Consider the following 16,738-nt stretch of genomic DNA (forward strand, 5'->3'; position numbering starts at 1 on the left):
ATATTTCAAATGATGTAGAAGGTTTAATATTACATATTATGTATTCGTATCGCAAAGTGATAGTTGCAGCGTTTTGTACGAAACTCAACTGATTTTATTTTTTGCTTCATTGTTTAATATTTCGGGCGTTATGAAAAATTGTTTTAAATTATTTAACAATGTTCCTTTAAAAATAACTTTTAATAATAGAAGCACTAAACGCTAGCAAAACTGCGGAACAAAATGTTAAAATGGACAAGAAATAGTGACACAAGATTTTACAAACTGAAAGCACCTTGTTCAAAAGAAAAATCGCGAACAACCTTGGTGTGTAATGGGAAAACATGTTGGGCCACTAGATTAAATGTATCGAAGAAAAACATTGTCCTCACTTTACAAACTTGGTTATTTCTTTTATCATTTGATCCGTCGTAACAACTCCATAACATGTTAATAATATTAGTTGAGATATACATATTATAATGTTTGTAATAGTTTAACTTGTTTAATTGAAATTATTTAAAGAAGTTAATGCCTCCTAGCCAAAAATAAGTTTATTAAAAACACAAATATATTATTGTTTGTTATATTTAATATAACAAACAATAATATATTCTTATTGTTTGTTATTTTTTCAAATAAATCCATGTCATGTAAAATACAATGCGAATCTTAACCTATACTATCAGAGCTTCGCGATTGGCTTTTAACGTTAACGTTTGGTCAATTGTCAATCAATGTAAATGTCAGTGAGTGTGAATCATTGTCTTAACAGTCACATTCAAGGCCTTTAAAACATAATTTAAATTGAATACACAATACCTTGCCTTATGAATATCTCTATAAGGTGTATAAAAGTTAGTTCAGCAGCTGTATTTCTTTCAGCCAGATAGAGAAGTTGACGCCGCAAAGGAAATTGTGAATATTTTTTGTGTACATAACGGAAAATCGCGAATTCAGTGGCCGAACTCTAACCTGCTAATGACCGCAGTAGAGCTCCTTTGCACGTTTTGTGGCAGCGTGTTTTCAGGTCACTTACATTTTCCAAGTCTCTCCAGTTCTATGGAAAAAATATTTTTTAACTGACGTGCGCAAAAACGGGAATTTTGGAAGCTTTAATATTTTTAGAAGTAAATGAATTAAGTTTTTGTTAAGCAAAGCCTTTTCATATACACGCAGGAAAATGGGTGTAGGATTTTGTAAAATATTTTTATGGGCATTAGCATTTTTTATTGGGTATCTGTACAAATCCTACAAATAAGTTTCGTGTGTTAAAAAAATGATAAGGGTTTTCGACGACATTCAGTTTGATACTTTTTGTCTGTGGAACAATAATAATATTACAAAAGTTATAGAATAACTTTATTTCGGTATTTTCGTTGATTAAGTAGGTATTAATCCTCCTTTTAAGAAACACGTTTTCGGAAGAAAACAGCGACTCATCATAGAACGATGCTAAAGACGGAAGCTAGTAACGAATACAAATTAACAAGTACAATAAGCTCTTGAATAACCATTACTTTAAATAAATGGTGTTACAATGCTAATAAATCCGCCACGCTGTATCTACCGGCTAATTTATTACTTTAATAATGTTAACATCAGATTTTATATAAGACGGCTCTAATTCGCTAATGGAATCTTTATTTTCGGGAAGAATATCTTACGCAATGAAAAGATACCTACCCATAAGCTAGTATAAAGTAAGTTAAAACAAACTTTGGAGGCGCGATAGTTCAGATGTTCATTATTAAATTATCCACGCCTTTAATGATTAAACCAGCAAGGAAAAATAACTTAATTTTGAAGTAATTTTATATATTAATCAATTCAGAATTGCCAGCATGGTAAATTTGACTAAAAACTTATTCATATCGTATATTCTCCAAGAAAAGAGCGCACCAATTCATAAAAGGCCGTCAACGCACTTGCGAGCCTTCTGGCAATGTGGAGTTATCACTTAACATCAAGTGACCCCCTCTTCGTTTACCTCCTATTACATAAAAAAATACGTATACAACCTGTGGAAGCGCGATAGTTCAGATGTTCAATAATTTTGACACGTGCATGACTTTATAACAGCTATGGTATGTTTTATAATACGTACGGTAACTTTTTACGAAGATACACATTGATAACCTGTTGTAAAATGATTAGAGATACAGACAGAGGAATGTGCATGTATTTGTCTTTGACTACCTTTGTCCCTGTCCCCCTTTTGTCTTCCTCTGTCCTTGCTACCAGCAACGATGTGTGTCAAAAATTATAGTGGCTTCTGGGATCACCATCAGGTTTAATGTGAGCCTCAGCAGCGTTTCGTCCGTGCTAAGAAATTTAAGTAACTTAAAGATGTCGGGCGTGTACAAGGTACATTAAATAACTTCATTAAGCTGACTAACCTATTTCTATACAAATAAAATAATGATCATACAAAGTGCTTTATTTCGATAACATTCCATTCGTATGAAATCTAAAGTTTCTCTCCATTAATATTGTCATAACATGGATTTTTCGAAGATGAATCATACAGGTGACAATCTGTGATAAGAATGGAATGTGGACTTTCTTTTAATTGACATAACATAGTGGTGACTGAATGAATATTAGTAATATACGCACCAAATATTATAAAAGAAAACTCTATATAAAATATGATGAACTCATTATCATATGAAGAGAACTCAATATATTATGGTGGAGAGGCTGGTTATCTGTCACTCAGGTCTCCTGTTACAGAGACCAGTCTCTCACATACACTTCCTAATGTTATAATCTTAGTTTAATCATAAAAACCTTGTATGTGAGAGAAGAAAATAAAGATTATTATTATTATTATTATCAAATTATCCACGCTTTCAATGGCTAAACCAACAACGAAAAATAAGTAAAAAAAAACAAAGTTTTAAAGTAATTTTTGAGGATAAATACTCGTATTGGAATTCCCAGAACGGTGAATTTCTGTTACATACCATAACAAGCTTTGGATTTTTTCAGAGTGGCACCCTTATACTGTATTAAATCTGACATACGGAGAACTGACATGCTTATAAGTCTCGACTCGATCTTAACCTATATTTTTGTATTAAATAAGAAAATATTCCATGTTTGTATGTATGTATAGTATGTTAATAAAAGTTGTGGATTTTCTTAATAATATAATTTTCGATGAGCTTATTTAACACACACATTTTTTTCAATAATGCAACGTAGTAATTGGCCATTTATGTAATATAGTATTTTTTAAATATTTAAAGTCTAGTTTTTTACTTATAAAACAAAAGGCCGTGTTTGTTACTATGTTATTGTTGTCATTTTTATATTAATAGGATTACTTTTATTCAACATATAACTTTAAATTTTTATAGAGTCATAGAAAGGAACTGTCTAATAATTTATTTTAGTAATTGTAGTAATCGTAACTGGTGATTAGATTAAGAAAAGGGCGTAAGTTATAACTCATTGCAGTATAAACATTTTTTTAGTTTAAAGTTCTCTGTGAGGCTTTAATCATAGCCGCGTGGTGGTCCTTTGATATGTGACAGGACACCTGCTTCCTTCTTAGAACAGTCCTATCAGTTTTGTTTGGAATAAACTTTATCTTACTTTGAGTAAATATCTTATAAAAAATGTTAAAGAATTTTTTAGCTTCTACACGTTGAGGTATTAGCAATCTGTTGAAAAAAATGGACGTTAAAACATTATTTATTTATTTTGATTTCAGTGTCCCACAGCTAATATCTACACAACTACACGATACATAAAAGCCACAAATACACATTTAAATATTAAATACAATTAACTATTATTATATAAAAAATACAATATTTTTTTTCTATGTTTAAATTATAATTTAATTAATTAATTAGAAGTGGAAGATCCTCGGTTTAATTTCTAGCCGTCAGTTGTTTGACAAATGACCCAAAAATATAATTGATAAGTGCAAGCATTGTCTACAGTAAGGCTCAAGTATAGCCTATTCTTTAAATTGACAGCATTTCTACGTACCTTACTTCTAGACCGGAACTTTTTGAAACTGTTGAAATTCGTCAAGTTTGCTAAATTTTATTTGACTATGTCCCTCATTCTAAAATTGAACCTTTTTAAAAGAAAATCACGTCCCGTATTGGCCTTTCAATTTAAACTGTTTTCATAAGTAAAAGGCTGTATCGCTTACGGAACCTCAAAGGTAAGCACTCGTGACGTATGTCGTTATCAAAGGTAAAAGGTAGAACAAACATTGTAATCCCTTCCAAAGGTAAACTTTGTTAGATAATTTTATGATATGCTTCAAAACAAGTTTACAGTAAAAGTTTTCATTTACATGTAATACAATAGGAGTTACTCAAAATAACAGTAAATATAAGGATTTAAAGGTATAACACTGAACGAGCTATGGGCATAAATGTAACAAACGAATTTAAGGGAATTTGTTGTAGAGGTCATACAAAAAGTTGTTAAAAGAAATAGGTAATTCTTAAGTTATTGGAACGAAGTTCCTTATCGCGCGTTGTGAAAGGGGGCTAGACGGAATAAATTCTTACGAAAAGTTGTCACGACACTTTTTTGCTATTTGCTATTGTTCCGGTTCTCGTCCGATCGCCGAAGTTAAGCAACGTCGGGCGAGGTCAGTACTTGGATGGGTGACCGCCTGAGAACACCTCCTCCTGTTTTTTTTTTTTCGTCGTAAGATTGGTGTCGGGAAAATCTATCATACTGTTATGATACCAATTAACATATAAATTAATCGAAAGGAATTTCGTTCCATTCGGGTGTCCCTTGACACCTCTAAAGTTTTTAATACCTCCAACGACTACATAGTCGGGGAATTATCTAGAAAACATGTACACAAAAAAAAATATTAGGATTTATAAGACTAAGGGTCTGTTTCACAATGTATGGATAAAGTACCAAATAGCTATGCAACACATAAATTAATTGGAAGATAAATTCTGCTATTTGACATTCATCGGACTCATAACTTATGATGGACTTTATGTGACGAATAGCGCTATCTGACAGTCGTGTAGTGTTTATACTACCAATAAGTAATAAATAGCTAATTTGGAACTTATGTAGAACTTATCCGTACATTGTGAAACAGACCCTTAGAAGAAGTTTATTTTGAGCTAAAATCACAGCTCGGAATCTGAGCATGAAAGGCATGTCTATATAATTACTTAATAATTTTACTTTTTGACCCTTTTGGATTTTTAAATTTTTAATATAGCCATTTTTAATATAGCAATGTATTCAATATTAAACTGAAAATGCCTTTTCATCCAAATAGAATTTACGAAAGTCAATGAATCATTAAACATAATAATACTTGAGGTAAAAGAAACTCGTTTTTATCCAATCCCATTTCTCGTTATCAAACAATTGATTTACTCCATGGGTTAATCCGTAGCAGAAAGAATCCTCGGCGCTTATTATAGTTTGGATTTAAAAAGAACGTGGCAACTTTGGTAAGCCGTAATTAAAACATTGAAAAGCTTTTAAACACTTCAATTCTTTTTAATTTTAATGTTATAAAGAGTTTTATGAAAGCGTTTCCTAAGACTTTTATTATTTCCATTTTTATAGAAAGTATTGTCCGTAGGTACTTATGTTGCCGCTCTTGCCCTACCACCTTCAATTCTTCATTGGTTAATGTATATAACGTATAAACTGAAGGACTGAGGTGACACAATAATTGTTATGATCAGATCTGCTGCCTTAAAGTATAAATAATTAATAAAATATACACACAAACGCGTCAACTCCAGACTGAAAGTGTTTCTTATCTCCATACAATGACTACTTGAAATTAGATCACCAGAGCAGAATAAAAGGGGCGTGTAATATATAGGAAAGTATTTTTCTATATCAAACGTATAAACTTTTCCGGCGTTCTGCATGTATGACTTTATGAAAATAAATATTTCTAGACATAATTCAATTCATTTGTTTCCAGAGAAGTACATTTTCTTATAATGAGCGTAAGTAAAAGAAAATATTTCTTAAAAATGTGATAAGATTTTCACTTACTTGGAATCAACTAATTTCAGACCAATTATTTGTCTTTACACCCACAGACATCAAAACATCACTTGAAGACACACAAAAGTTTGATTACTACACGCACACATTAATATTAATATAATTTCGAAATATAATTATTAAATAAAGTCGGTTAAATTGTTATTAATTAATAAATATTTTTTGTTACAGGTACATCTTCGTATTGGTGCCCGGTATCTCATAAAAACAGATTGTTATTTGAAAAAAGGTATTTTTGTACCTTAAGTCGTTTATCCCTGAACATTTCAAATTACGTGTCCCTTAAACCCCGCACATTATTACAGCATTACAATGCGTAACACGGACTTGTAACATTACCATTAGATACGACATATCTCCGAGTCGATAAAAAAATTTAAATTCACACCCATCCTTGTTACACTTGGAGTGTCTTACCATTTCCATCTCTGTCCCACTAGCAATAATTCACGCGGACAACTCGGGAAAATTACTTTTTAAGTGAACCCCAAGAGTTCTTAAAGGAAATGTTTTGGTTGCTCCATTAGGTAACGTTTATGGCCTAACTGATACTATATTTGTATTTAATGGATTTTTAGTTGATTTTTTAGTATTCCTGGTATACTTAACGTTAACTACTTACATGAAAGTTTTAATAACCCCCCGTCGAACTCTTCAAATATATAGCCACTTTGGGATAAGCACAAAAACATTTAATTTGTCATCATATATACGTATAGTATGTTGGTATTCTGGTACGTAGGTAAGTGATAAAACCCTTTATCATTATTATTATTTTCACTTCAGTCAAACATTTCTGAAGCACTTTACAGATTGGTTTTTTATTAATACACAATACCAGATCATAAAAGAAACGTAAGTATCAAAAAAATACTAGTCAAAGCATGTGACCGTGTGGGGGCGGCTCACAGCCTATCTGATTTATTAAGAAGCTTTTAGGGTTCTCCATTATTAAATACTTAATTATTATAATATACTTCTTGCATATTCGGTACCGGTACATTCGAATAAGTAGCAGCCCTTGTGAATTTTTAGTATATGATGATGTGAGAGCAACAATTCCTTACCCATTTTGTGTTGGTTCAAAGTCGTTCAAAGTAGTCGTAGTATCGGAGGTTAGTACTAATTAGACACTCTTATCGTTTAGCAGTATTCGTTTTTAAGCGTGTGATGTAAGTAGACAGCATGCATTGAAATCTGACCGGTAAACACACTCGGTGGCACGGTAAACGAAAACATCGTTGCGACACCTGCTTTAGATCAAAATATCAACGGCATACATAGAAATAGAAACAGACACAAAAGTAACTGGTTAATGGACATACATTACAATATAAAATATATCTCTCTTCTCATTCGATGTTTGAGCATTGTGTTCAGCAAGGAAACATCTGGAGCGGACTATCCGTTTCTACCAGCTTCTTTCTAGCGCCTCTCTTATTACAGTACACTTTTGAAGACGATAAGCCTTTCCACCGATCGGTTCATCTGGTTAGTAAACACAGCCTTCTTCTTCTCTGCGCATTAAAATAGTTATTAAAAAATAATTATATACAAAACTCTTTCTATAATGATTAATATTGCAGATATTAAATAATTTCACAATCCCATATGTTTAAGCATAGCCCATACAAAACTACGGAACAAATACCGGCTGTGGCTGACACATTTTTGTGATCAATTTTAAATTAGGGTTATCTCACGTAAGACAGACTTAATTGGAGGCCCGGAGATTGACTAATGTGTTTTTAACAAAGGTCCTTTTTTATTAGACCCTTTGATAAAATCCCTCGAATGAGAGGAATGTGCGCGGGATGTTTTAATTATTGTGACGTTTTACGAGTTAGGTCGTGCTCTTTAAGAGAATTACAATGTTTAGCCAAAAATTAGTATTATTTAAATTTGACGTGACATGGATTATTGGTACTAAACAGAATGAGATTTATATGAAAGTTTGATTCACAACATAATTGACAGCTCATTGGTCTAGTGGTTAGTACCCCTGACTGCGAATCCATGGGTCCCGAGTTCGATCCCCGGCTGAGACAAACATCGATGTGATGAGCATTTGGTGTTGTGCTTAGGTCTTGGGTGTTTAAATATGTATTTATATGTCTATCTATCTATGTATGTATATCCGTTGCCTAGTACCCATAACACAAGCTTCACCAGCTTAGCATGGGACTCGGTCAATTGGTGTGAATTGTAAAAAAAAAAAACAACTGTTCTTAGATCAGACTTAGGTATGAAGCAAAACGAAATTTAAATACGCAAGTGCCTCATATTAGTAAGTATTAATTGCGTTTAATTACCAAATTTATACAAATATTGTTAATGTGATTTTATAAAAATATTCCGAAATCAAATTACCTGTTTATGAAAATTTACCAGACCGTGGTTGACTTGTGTATGTGCGAGAATAAATCTTGGGTCTGATTAGTATTTTTTTATTTTGTTTTTTACCTTAGACGAAGAAGGCTATAAATATGAATAAAATGGCAGTATTGTAAGCTCTATGATAATGGATTTACAGCCATTTTAAGCTTCTGCGTATATACAGTTTGTAAATCAAATGCATTGTTTAAGAAAAATAAACTTTAATTACACAATATTTACACCTTAAGTACTATTTTTAATGTTGTCATACATACAAAACTACAATAGGAACTTATAGTTAGAAACACATACCATTTTATAGCAATTTTAGTGCTTTTTGTAAATTGGTGATTTACATAAATTGACGCACATTTTAATCAAAGTAACACAACCAAATTTATCTTATAAAAACACAATGCTGATTGGGATTGAAAATTTCCAAAATTATTGTTGCAATAAATTAACAGGACTTTATTATCTACTAATCGTTTATTTGACTAACTGATTCTTTGTGGACAACATTCTGGAAACGGTGCACTTAAATTTCCAACTCGGAAGAAGCCTGGCGTGATACTAGGTTCACATCTGAAATGTAAAGTAAATTATTTTTCTTCTTTCTTCGAAAAGCTTATACATCACTTAATCTAAAGACGTCAAAGCTTTTTATCTCTAGCTAAGGCATACTAAATGAAAGTTACAGCTGTATTCGCAATTAGGTATGTTTTTTATGCTGTTTATGTATTGAATGTCACCATTAGCTTGGTAACGTTTTCATAGCACATATTTAAATGAATATTTGCATTGAAAAGAATATTCTTATTTTAGTTTGCAGAGTCTTACAGCCATACTCAGAGACATTAATGTAAATTGTCTTTTGGTATATCCATATTTAAGGAACAGTGCAATTCAGCTACGAAATTTAATGGCAAAGTTAACAACTATTTATGTGGTACTAAAAAAATATTTTTAGACATATAAGTAATCATTAACTTAACTTACTAAAGGAGCTTTCACGCTTAGACTTAAATCAATGTTTTTTGCATAGAAATATCATTATAACTAAACGTTGGCGAAGACCTAGAGACGTTTTCGTTTCAAGAAGATATTTTAAGACTCTTACAACTATCTCAACTAAGTAATTGGTACCAAAAGTTTACAAAGTTCCATTCTTAATGCGGCAAGTACCAACTCATCACAACCCGTAACGAGACGCAAAGTTAAAAACTACCTCATACCTATTAATTAAAACTTTTTCATGCAAACAAATAACTATCTAAATTTCAAACTGGCTTTTTTGCGTCATGTTTTCGGGTAACTTTGGCGACGAACATTTACGTTATGGGTGCTTTTTTATTACAAAAGGTAGGCACTTTATATACCTATATATAATATATATATATATATATATAAGCAAATTAAAAGATTTAATTTTCTTTGTACATACAAAGAATATAATAAATATAATAAATTACTCAAGCTTGACCACTATTAGTCAGAAAGACGAATGACTATAAGTTAAAATATTCTAAATCATATTCAGTTTTTATGAATAAGAGCGTTAGTCTTCTATAGTTTGAGGATCTAAGCAATTGCGATAAAATATCATAAACAATTTAATGCTATAGCAGATATCAAATAGATTTTCTGTAACTGTCACTTCAGGTTACGACTAACGAGTAAGCATGCTTTTAAAACCAACAATAAAATTTAAAAAATCTCCCTAAGAAATGCGTCTTTTATCAAGGGGACAATGATAAGGGTGGAAACATCTGTCAAGACAAAAGGTCGGATTCCATTGGTTTTTGTTGCATTAATTTGTCACCTTTTTAGAGCACCGCATTCATTTCAACCTTTTTGGAATTTGACATAAATAATTCCGTATTTGAATGCCTAGGCAGCTTAGTGGATAAAAATATGTAATTAGCTTGAATGAAGCCAAACTAAATTTAATACATCTAATATTTATTTTCAAATACAAAAACACACGCCGTCAACTTTTTAGGCCTAAGACATGCCGGTTTCCTCAAGATGTTTTCCTTCACCGTACGAGCGAGAGTTAAATGCGTACATAGACAGACAGTCCATTGGAGCACAGCCTACAGATCTAACCTACGACCTCTACCAACCAACACTAGGCCAACACTACTTGCAACGTTGCAATAATTTTGTTAATATGCTTTATTAATAATAATGAAAGATAGGTCATATAGTATGTGCATTATTTGTAGTTTTTTTAATGTGCTCGGAATTAGATCTTGCAAATGCCCGTTTATGCAAATACCCGTAAAACAAACAAATAGATAAGGATTTTCATTTACAATATGAGTACCTATAATATGATGCCTTCTATATACCTCAAAACGTCTACGTGGTGAGATCTACTGAAATTTAGTAGTAGTTAGTAAACAGAACTTACTTTGAAGTATCAATATACGCTTCATAAGCATCAGGTGTACCTTTGATTTCAATTACACTTCGTTTTTCTCTCGTCAGTTCATCCAGCTTAATCACTTTTCCGACCCTCTCCAATTTCACCTTCTTTCGTAATGGCTTCAATAACTTTGATTTATCTAAATTTGCTCTAACTTCATCTAAAATCTTTTCACTGAGTGGTTTGGTTTTCCATTCATTGTCACTTTCTACTTCAGAGCTTCCGTCATTTTTCATAGCTTCAAGGGTTTTCTCTTCGGCTATGGCAGCTTTCGTGTCTTCTGGTGCAAGTTGAGGTTGGTATGCGTGAGATGGTGCTTTTCTATAGGAATCTAATTGCGCCCAAGGGTAGTTATTGTAGTAGTAACTAGCAGGGTAGGAACTATAATTGTAATGGTGAATGTAGGAAAACGGATATGGTAGTAACATAGGATCAGCTAGGGGGTGTTTGTTAACATACGGCTTTATTACTGATTTATTGTACCAAGGGGGTAGATAGCCCTGGGGCTTAGTGCGAGGTTTAGAGCAAGGACGAGGTGGTGTCGTGCATGGTCTCGCTGTAGGTGGCGTAGGTGGCAAGTATGGTCTATGAATGTACGATGCTGAGCGCTGGAAATTTGACATTGGGTAATAATATGGAGTTCTACCAAATCCATTCCTTAAAGTGGGTCCGTTAAAATAAGGGTATGGGTAATATGTTTGTGGCGGTACTCTTGAACTTTCTTTCTCCATATCTGTCAGATTCTTCTCCATATGTGTCTGATGTAAAGGCTTATAGAAATACGATTTGGGATGTTTTTTCTTTTTTTCGTGTTTCTCATCTTGAAGCGCATTTATTGTTTCCTTAATTAAACTTTCTGTTGTAGCACCGTCTATTTCTTTGTGAAACTCTTGTGCCAAGTTATATATTTCTATTATTGCTTCTAGGTCACTTTTTTTAACAGTATGTAAAATCTCGGTTATCGCCTTTATTTCACTGTCCGTTAAATATCTATCTTTCTGATTATTTAATTTTTGTTGGTTGGTAGAAAAACTATTTTCTATATATACAGGACTTTTATCTTGTTGAGATTCTTTTGTTACAGCAAAAGAATTATCACTTGGGCTGGTTTTCATATCGTCTATATCTCTAAGGAAGTATTTGTCAGTGATATTGATTTTGGTAATTGGAACATATTCTGTTTCTGTATGGTTCTTTTTTCTTAGCTTACATGTGTAGTTTCCACAGAAAGTCTCTGATGGCCATGTAGCGTTAACGGGATAAAGCTTGTGTGTATCTGGGTCTTGACAGTATAAACCTGCAATTTATATTATTGTAATTAGCAAGTTGTAAAAAACAATTCTTCATTTTAAACCTGTCACTAAAAATTACTCACACATTTTATTAGAAATACATTTTTACCGTTTATTAAATCTAAAAGTGTTTCCATGTTATGACAAAGAGCTTAATATAGTTTCCTTAATTAAAGAATCAACAATCAACCGAGAAAATTATTCGAGTCATTTGAAATTAGCACAACTTTTATTCTGTTTTAAAACCTTTATAATTTGTTGTTAAATTCTTGTCCAAGCAAAATATCCAAAGTAACTTAGCGAACTACTATGCTACCCTGATTTAAAAAGTAAAAGTAAATTAGAGGGCTGTCTTTCTTAAATCTTTTAAGATCTTATCAAGCATCTAGTTCTTTATACACAAGTAGATAATAAGTCTAAAGTGCCTGACATACCGTTTTTTTAGGTTAAAGAGATTTCGGTTTTCTAGTCAATGTTTTCAGCAAACAATTTAATCGTGGTCAAGAATATATACATAACTGCAGAAAGGCGACGTAACGTCTTCAGAGCTGAGAACAGCATAACCATTAGGCTTACGTTTTGTCACATAGCTATGCCTAATATAACTAAATGTTATTGTTATCATTAGTATTGTTTGGTTATATGATTAAAAACAATACGACCATTGATATAATCATTTTGTCTTGATGTTATCTCAAATTTTAAAACAGTGTGAGATCATCAATCTGAATATATTACGAAGCATAAAGAGAATGATGTTAACTTGAACTAGCTTAAAAACATACAATATATGTAATGAAATATAAGTTATTTGATAAAAAATCCAGGAGTATTAGTACATATACTTTAGTACTTTTATTTCATGACATAAAACATTAAACACGCTTGGTTCGTTTGTTTCTAGCAACACTTTTACAAACATTTCAAAAAAGGTAACCTTATATATTTTTCTGCCACTGTTAAAATGAACAACCAGTAAAATAACCTCAAATACACTCAGCTTTGTTCAATAAATTCAATTGAAAGTATAGTATTTCAAGTTTCAATGGAAGAGGTAAAATGTTGACAATAGCGTTCCGAATTGCTGAGTGGCAAATAATTTCGACTCACAGCCTATTCGTAACATTATATCACTATAAGTTGTTTGTATAGGATGAGCTAGGCTTTTGGCATCGATCATTAATACTTAATATGAAACCACCTGAAGCCGCAAAATTAAGAAAACAATTATTGTACATTATGTATACTGCTAATGTATTTTTATAACGATCTAGATTTAGAATATACTTTATATTATAATAATAAACTACTATTAAGGAAATATTAAAATAATATACATTGAAATAAATAACTAAACTTAACATAAACTAAAATATATCATTAAAAGGAGTCCCTTTAGGCATACTGGCAGCGTTTTCCCTTTGAATTGCTAGACTAATTCTTTGTCCGAGGTAGCTGCCAGATCTTCGGACTCCTGTGATGTCGACTAACCTTTTTGAAATTTCTTTAGAAAGCCTTAAAGTGCTAGGACCCCACGGACCAAGGGTCTCGACACCGAATGGACGTAACTATAACTATAATTTTTTTTATAACTACTTGTACCATAATCATGTGTATCTTAAAAGCAGGGAGTAAACACATTTCTATATATTCTAATTTTCTCTGCCGTAAATCGTGAATTATTATTTGTCTAGTAATAGTTAGGTACTAAATAGATAATTAATATTGTTTATAAAATAAAAAAATGTTACCTTTTATAGATTTAGCAGCATCCGCAGCACAAATAATAAATATAAACCACAAATAAATCATGATGTACGGATGCGCGCGCGCTGTTATTGTTACTAGCGGATACTGCATTTTGTCATTCATATTGTTATGATTTCAATTACGTTTGCTATTTCAGTGGTTCTCAAAATGAACGCTTCACTAGCTCTAACCATTGTTTTCATTTATCTTTAAAATAAACTGTATTTGAACGATGTATAGCGTATTGCTTATTCAAATAGTACAGATAAAAAATTAAAAATAAGTTATTCCTAAGTTTAAATGTATAAGACAACTTCTACAACAACACCCTAATCTGAAAGGCTGTTAAGGAGAAAAGCGTAACAACATATCACAGATTCACAAATTGACTCAAAAAGTTTTATGATTTTATTACTCTATATTGTATTCGCTCATTGATGTTATACTTAAATAAATTTGTATTATTTATTGATTACTTGTATGTCAGTTTTATTTACCCTTAATTGCACTTTTGAGTCGTTTAAATAAAAATGATATCATCATTAATATTTGAGCAACTCTGTCGTTTATTTCGCAAACGTGACAATCGAATAATAATATTACGACACTCGTTCAAATTACTGACACAAATCCTATCAATTGTATGATCTAGATTAAAATTAGATAAATGATAACGTCATTGTCTTTTTAACACGCATTCGTACAAGAACCTTCTCAATAAATCATAGTTTTCATTATTATTAGCGTGCACGCAATTCATAAGCTTCGTTCGAACTTACACATTTACAATTCGCCAAGAACACGATAATCCTTAAAAACCAAGTTGTATATACAATGATGGCAATACCCACAATTTTTAAAATTGCAAATACCCTCAACCTAGCTTAGTTAAAAAAAATTGTATGTATAACGCGTTTAGAGGCTCTCTCTTAACGCCTTTTTCCGCGTTAAATCCACCGCCTTCCGCGATAAATGGATTAATCAAAACATATACTTTTAAATTAATTTCCTCAGGTAAGCGAGTTCAATCAAATTATAGTATATCAAAACGTTAATAATATACGGAGCTTATATATCGAATATGGATAGTGAAAATCGTTTCGTAATGAATATTTTAGTAACATAAGCTTTAAATGATCAAGCCTTTACTATCAAGAAGTAGATAAAACCCATTCGGCTGATATAAACTGTGGCACATCGTTTACAGTATGTTTACAAAAACTCAAAAAACATTGGGGAAATATTCTCATTCATTCGTACGTTGAGTGACCTCGCAAAATATTAGTCCGACCGCTGTTTTGAATTTTACATTTTGTTGATTTTAGCTCTGTACAGCGAATGATGTTTTAAGATTGAAGTTTTTTTCAACGTTAGAGTGCAACCGATGTTTAGATTAGAATTTTAAACTTGTATGACTTTTACGAGATACTTTTTTTTTTTTTTTTTTTTTTTTTTTTGTAATAGGAGGCAAACGGGCAGGAGGCTCACCTGATGTTAAGTGATACCGCCGCCCATGGACACTCACAATGCCAGAAGGCTCGCAAGTGCGTTGCCGGCCTTTCAGGAATTGGTACGCTCTTTTCTTGAAGGACCCTAAGTCGAATTGGTTCGGAAATACTTCTGTGGGCAGCTGGTTCCACATAGTGGTGGTGCGCGGCAAAAACTGCCTTAGAAAACGCTCTGTTGTGGAACGACGGACGTCGAGGTGATACGGATGGTATTTTGTATTTTGCCTTGACGTCCGATGATGAAACGCAGCTGCAGGTATTAGACCGAACAACTCCTCTGAACACTCTCCATGGTAAATGCGGTAGAAGATGCAGAGAGATCCCACATCTCTACGCAACGCCAAGGGATCAAGCCGCACTGAAAGTGACTGGTCGTCGACGATTCGAACCGCTCTTCGTTGAATACGGTCAAGTGGAAGGAGCTGGTACTGGGGAGCTCCCGCCCAGAGGTGAGAGCAGTACTCCATATGAGGCCGAATTTGCGCTTTATATAGTTGCAAGCGGTGGCCCGGAGTGAAGTACCGTCTCGCCTTGCTGAGCACACCAAGCTTTTTGGAGGCTAATTTAGCCTTTCCTTCCAGATGACCGCGAAACTGAACGTTATTCGATATGTCAACGCCCAGTATTCCGATGCTAGCTGAGGCTTTAAGGAGAGTGTCTTCAAAGAGGGGAGTAGCGACAAAGGGAGTTTTTTTAGCGGAAAACGCGCATACTTGTGTCTTATTGGGGTTAAATTGGACTAGATTTAGTCTACCCCAGTCAGAGACTCCACGTAGAAGAGTTTCGACTTCAGACACAAGTTTGTTCCGGTACTCATCGACAACAGCCCGAGAAATACCTGCCCGGCCAGTGTAAAAAGTATCCCCAGTGCTGTCGTCCGCATAGCAATGAATGTTGCTAAGCTGCAACATATCATTGATATGCAGAATAAACAGGGTCGGGGATAGGACACAGCCTTGTGGGACACCAGCATTCACAGGTTTCAGGTCGGAGCATGCTCCGTCGATGACGACTTTGATGCTCCGATCAGCGAGAAAGCTGGAAATCCAGTTGCATAATTTCTCAGGGAGCCCGTAGGCTGGAAGCTTCGAGAGCAGCGCTCTGTGCCACACCCGATCGAAGGCTTTCGCTATGTCCAAACTTACCGCCAGCGCCTCCCCCTTGGACTCAATTGCCTCTGCCCACCTATGTGTAAGGTATACAAGGAGGTCACCAGCTGAGCGACCACGACGAAAGCCGTACTGAGAATCGCTAATCAGCTGGTGGCCCTCTAGATACCTCAGGAGCTGGCTGTTAATAATGGTTTCCATTATTTTGGAGAACAAGGAGTTAGTTAGTTAGTTACTTAGTTGATAAATAATTTC

The 16,738-nt window shown here is 33.3% G+C and overlaps 2 protein-coding genes across 6 annotated transcripts in view; one reads left to right on the forward strand and one right to left on the reverse strand.

Annotated features, from left to right (window-relative positions):
- The window catches only part of LOC125053082 (protein madd-4), a 219,306-nt gene that overhangs the window by 95,411 nt on the left and 107,157 nt on the right, over positions 1 to 16,738 (forward strand). The window lies entirely within an intron of this gene.
- On the reverse strand, positions 8,599 to 14,003 carry LOC125053083. Its single transcript, XM_047654292.1, has 3 exons — positions 13,869 to 14,003; positions 10,811 to 12,122; positions 8,599 to 8,979 (listed from the first exon to the last, which is right to left on the reverse strand). Exons 1-3 carry the CDS (start codon positions 13,987 to 13,989, stop codon positions 8,892 to 8,894), a joined length of 1,521 nt encoding a protein of 506 aa, XP_047510248.1. The 5' UTR covers positions 13,990 to 14,003; the 3' UTR covers positions 8,599 to 8,891.

The sequence above is a fragment of the Pieris napi genome, chromosome 10 (assembly GCF_905475465.1).
Source record: "Pieris napi chromosome 10, ilPieNapi1.2, whole genome shotgun sequence".
Taxonomy (NCBI): Eukaryota; Metazoa; Arthropoda; class Insecta; order Lepidoptera; family Pieridae; genus Pieris; species Pieris napi.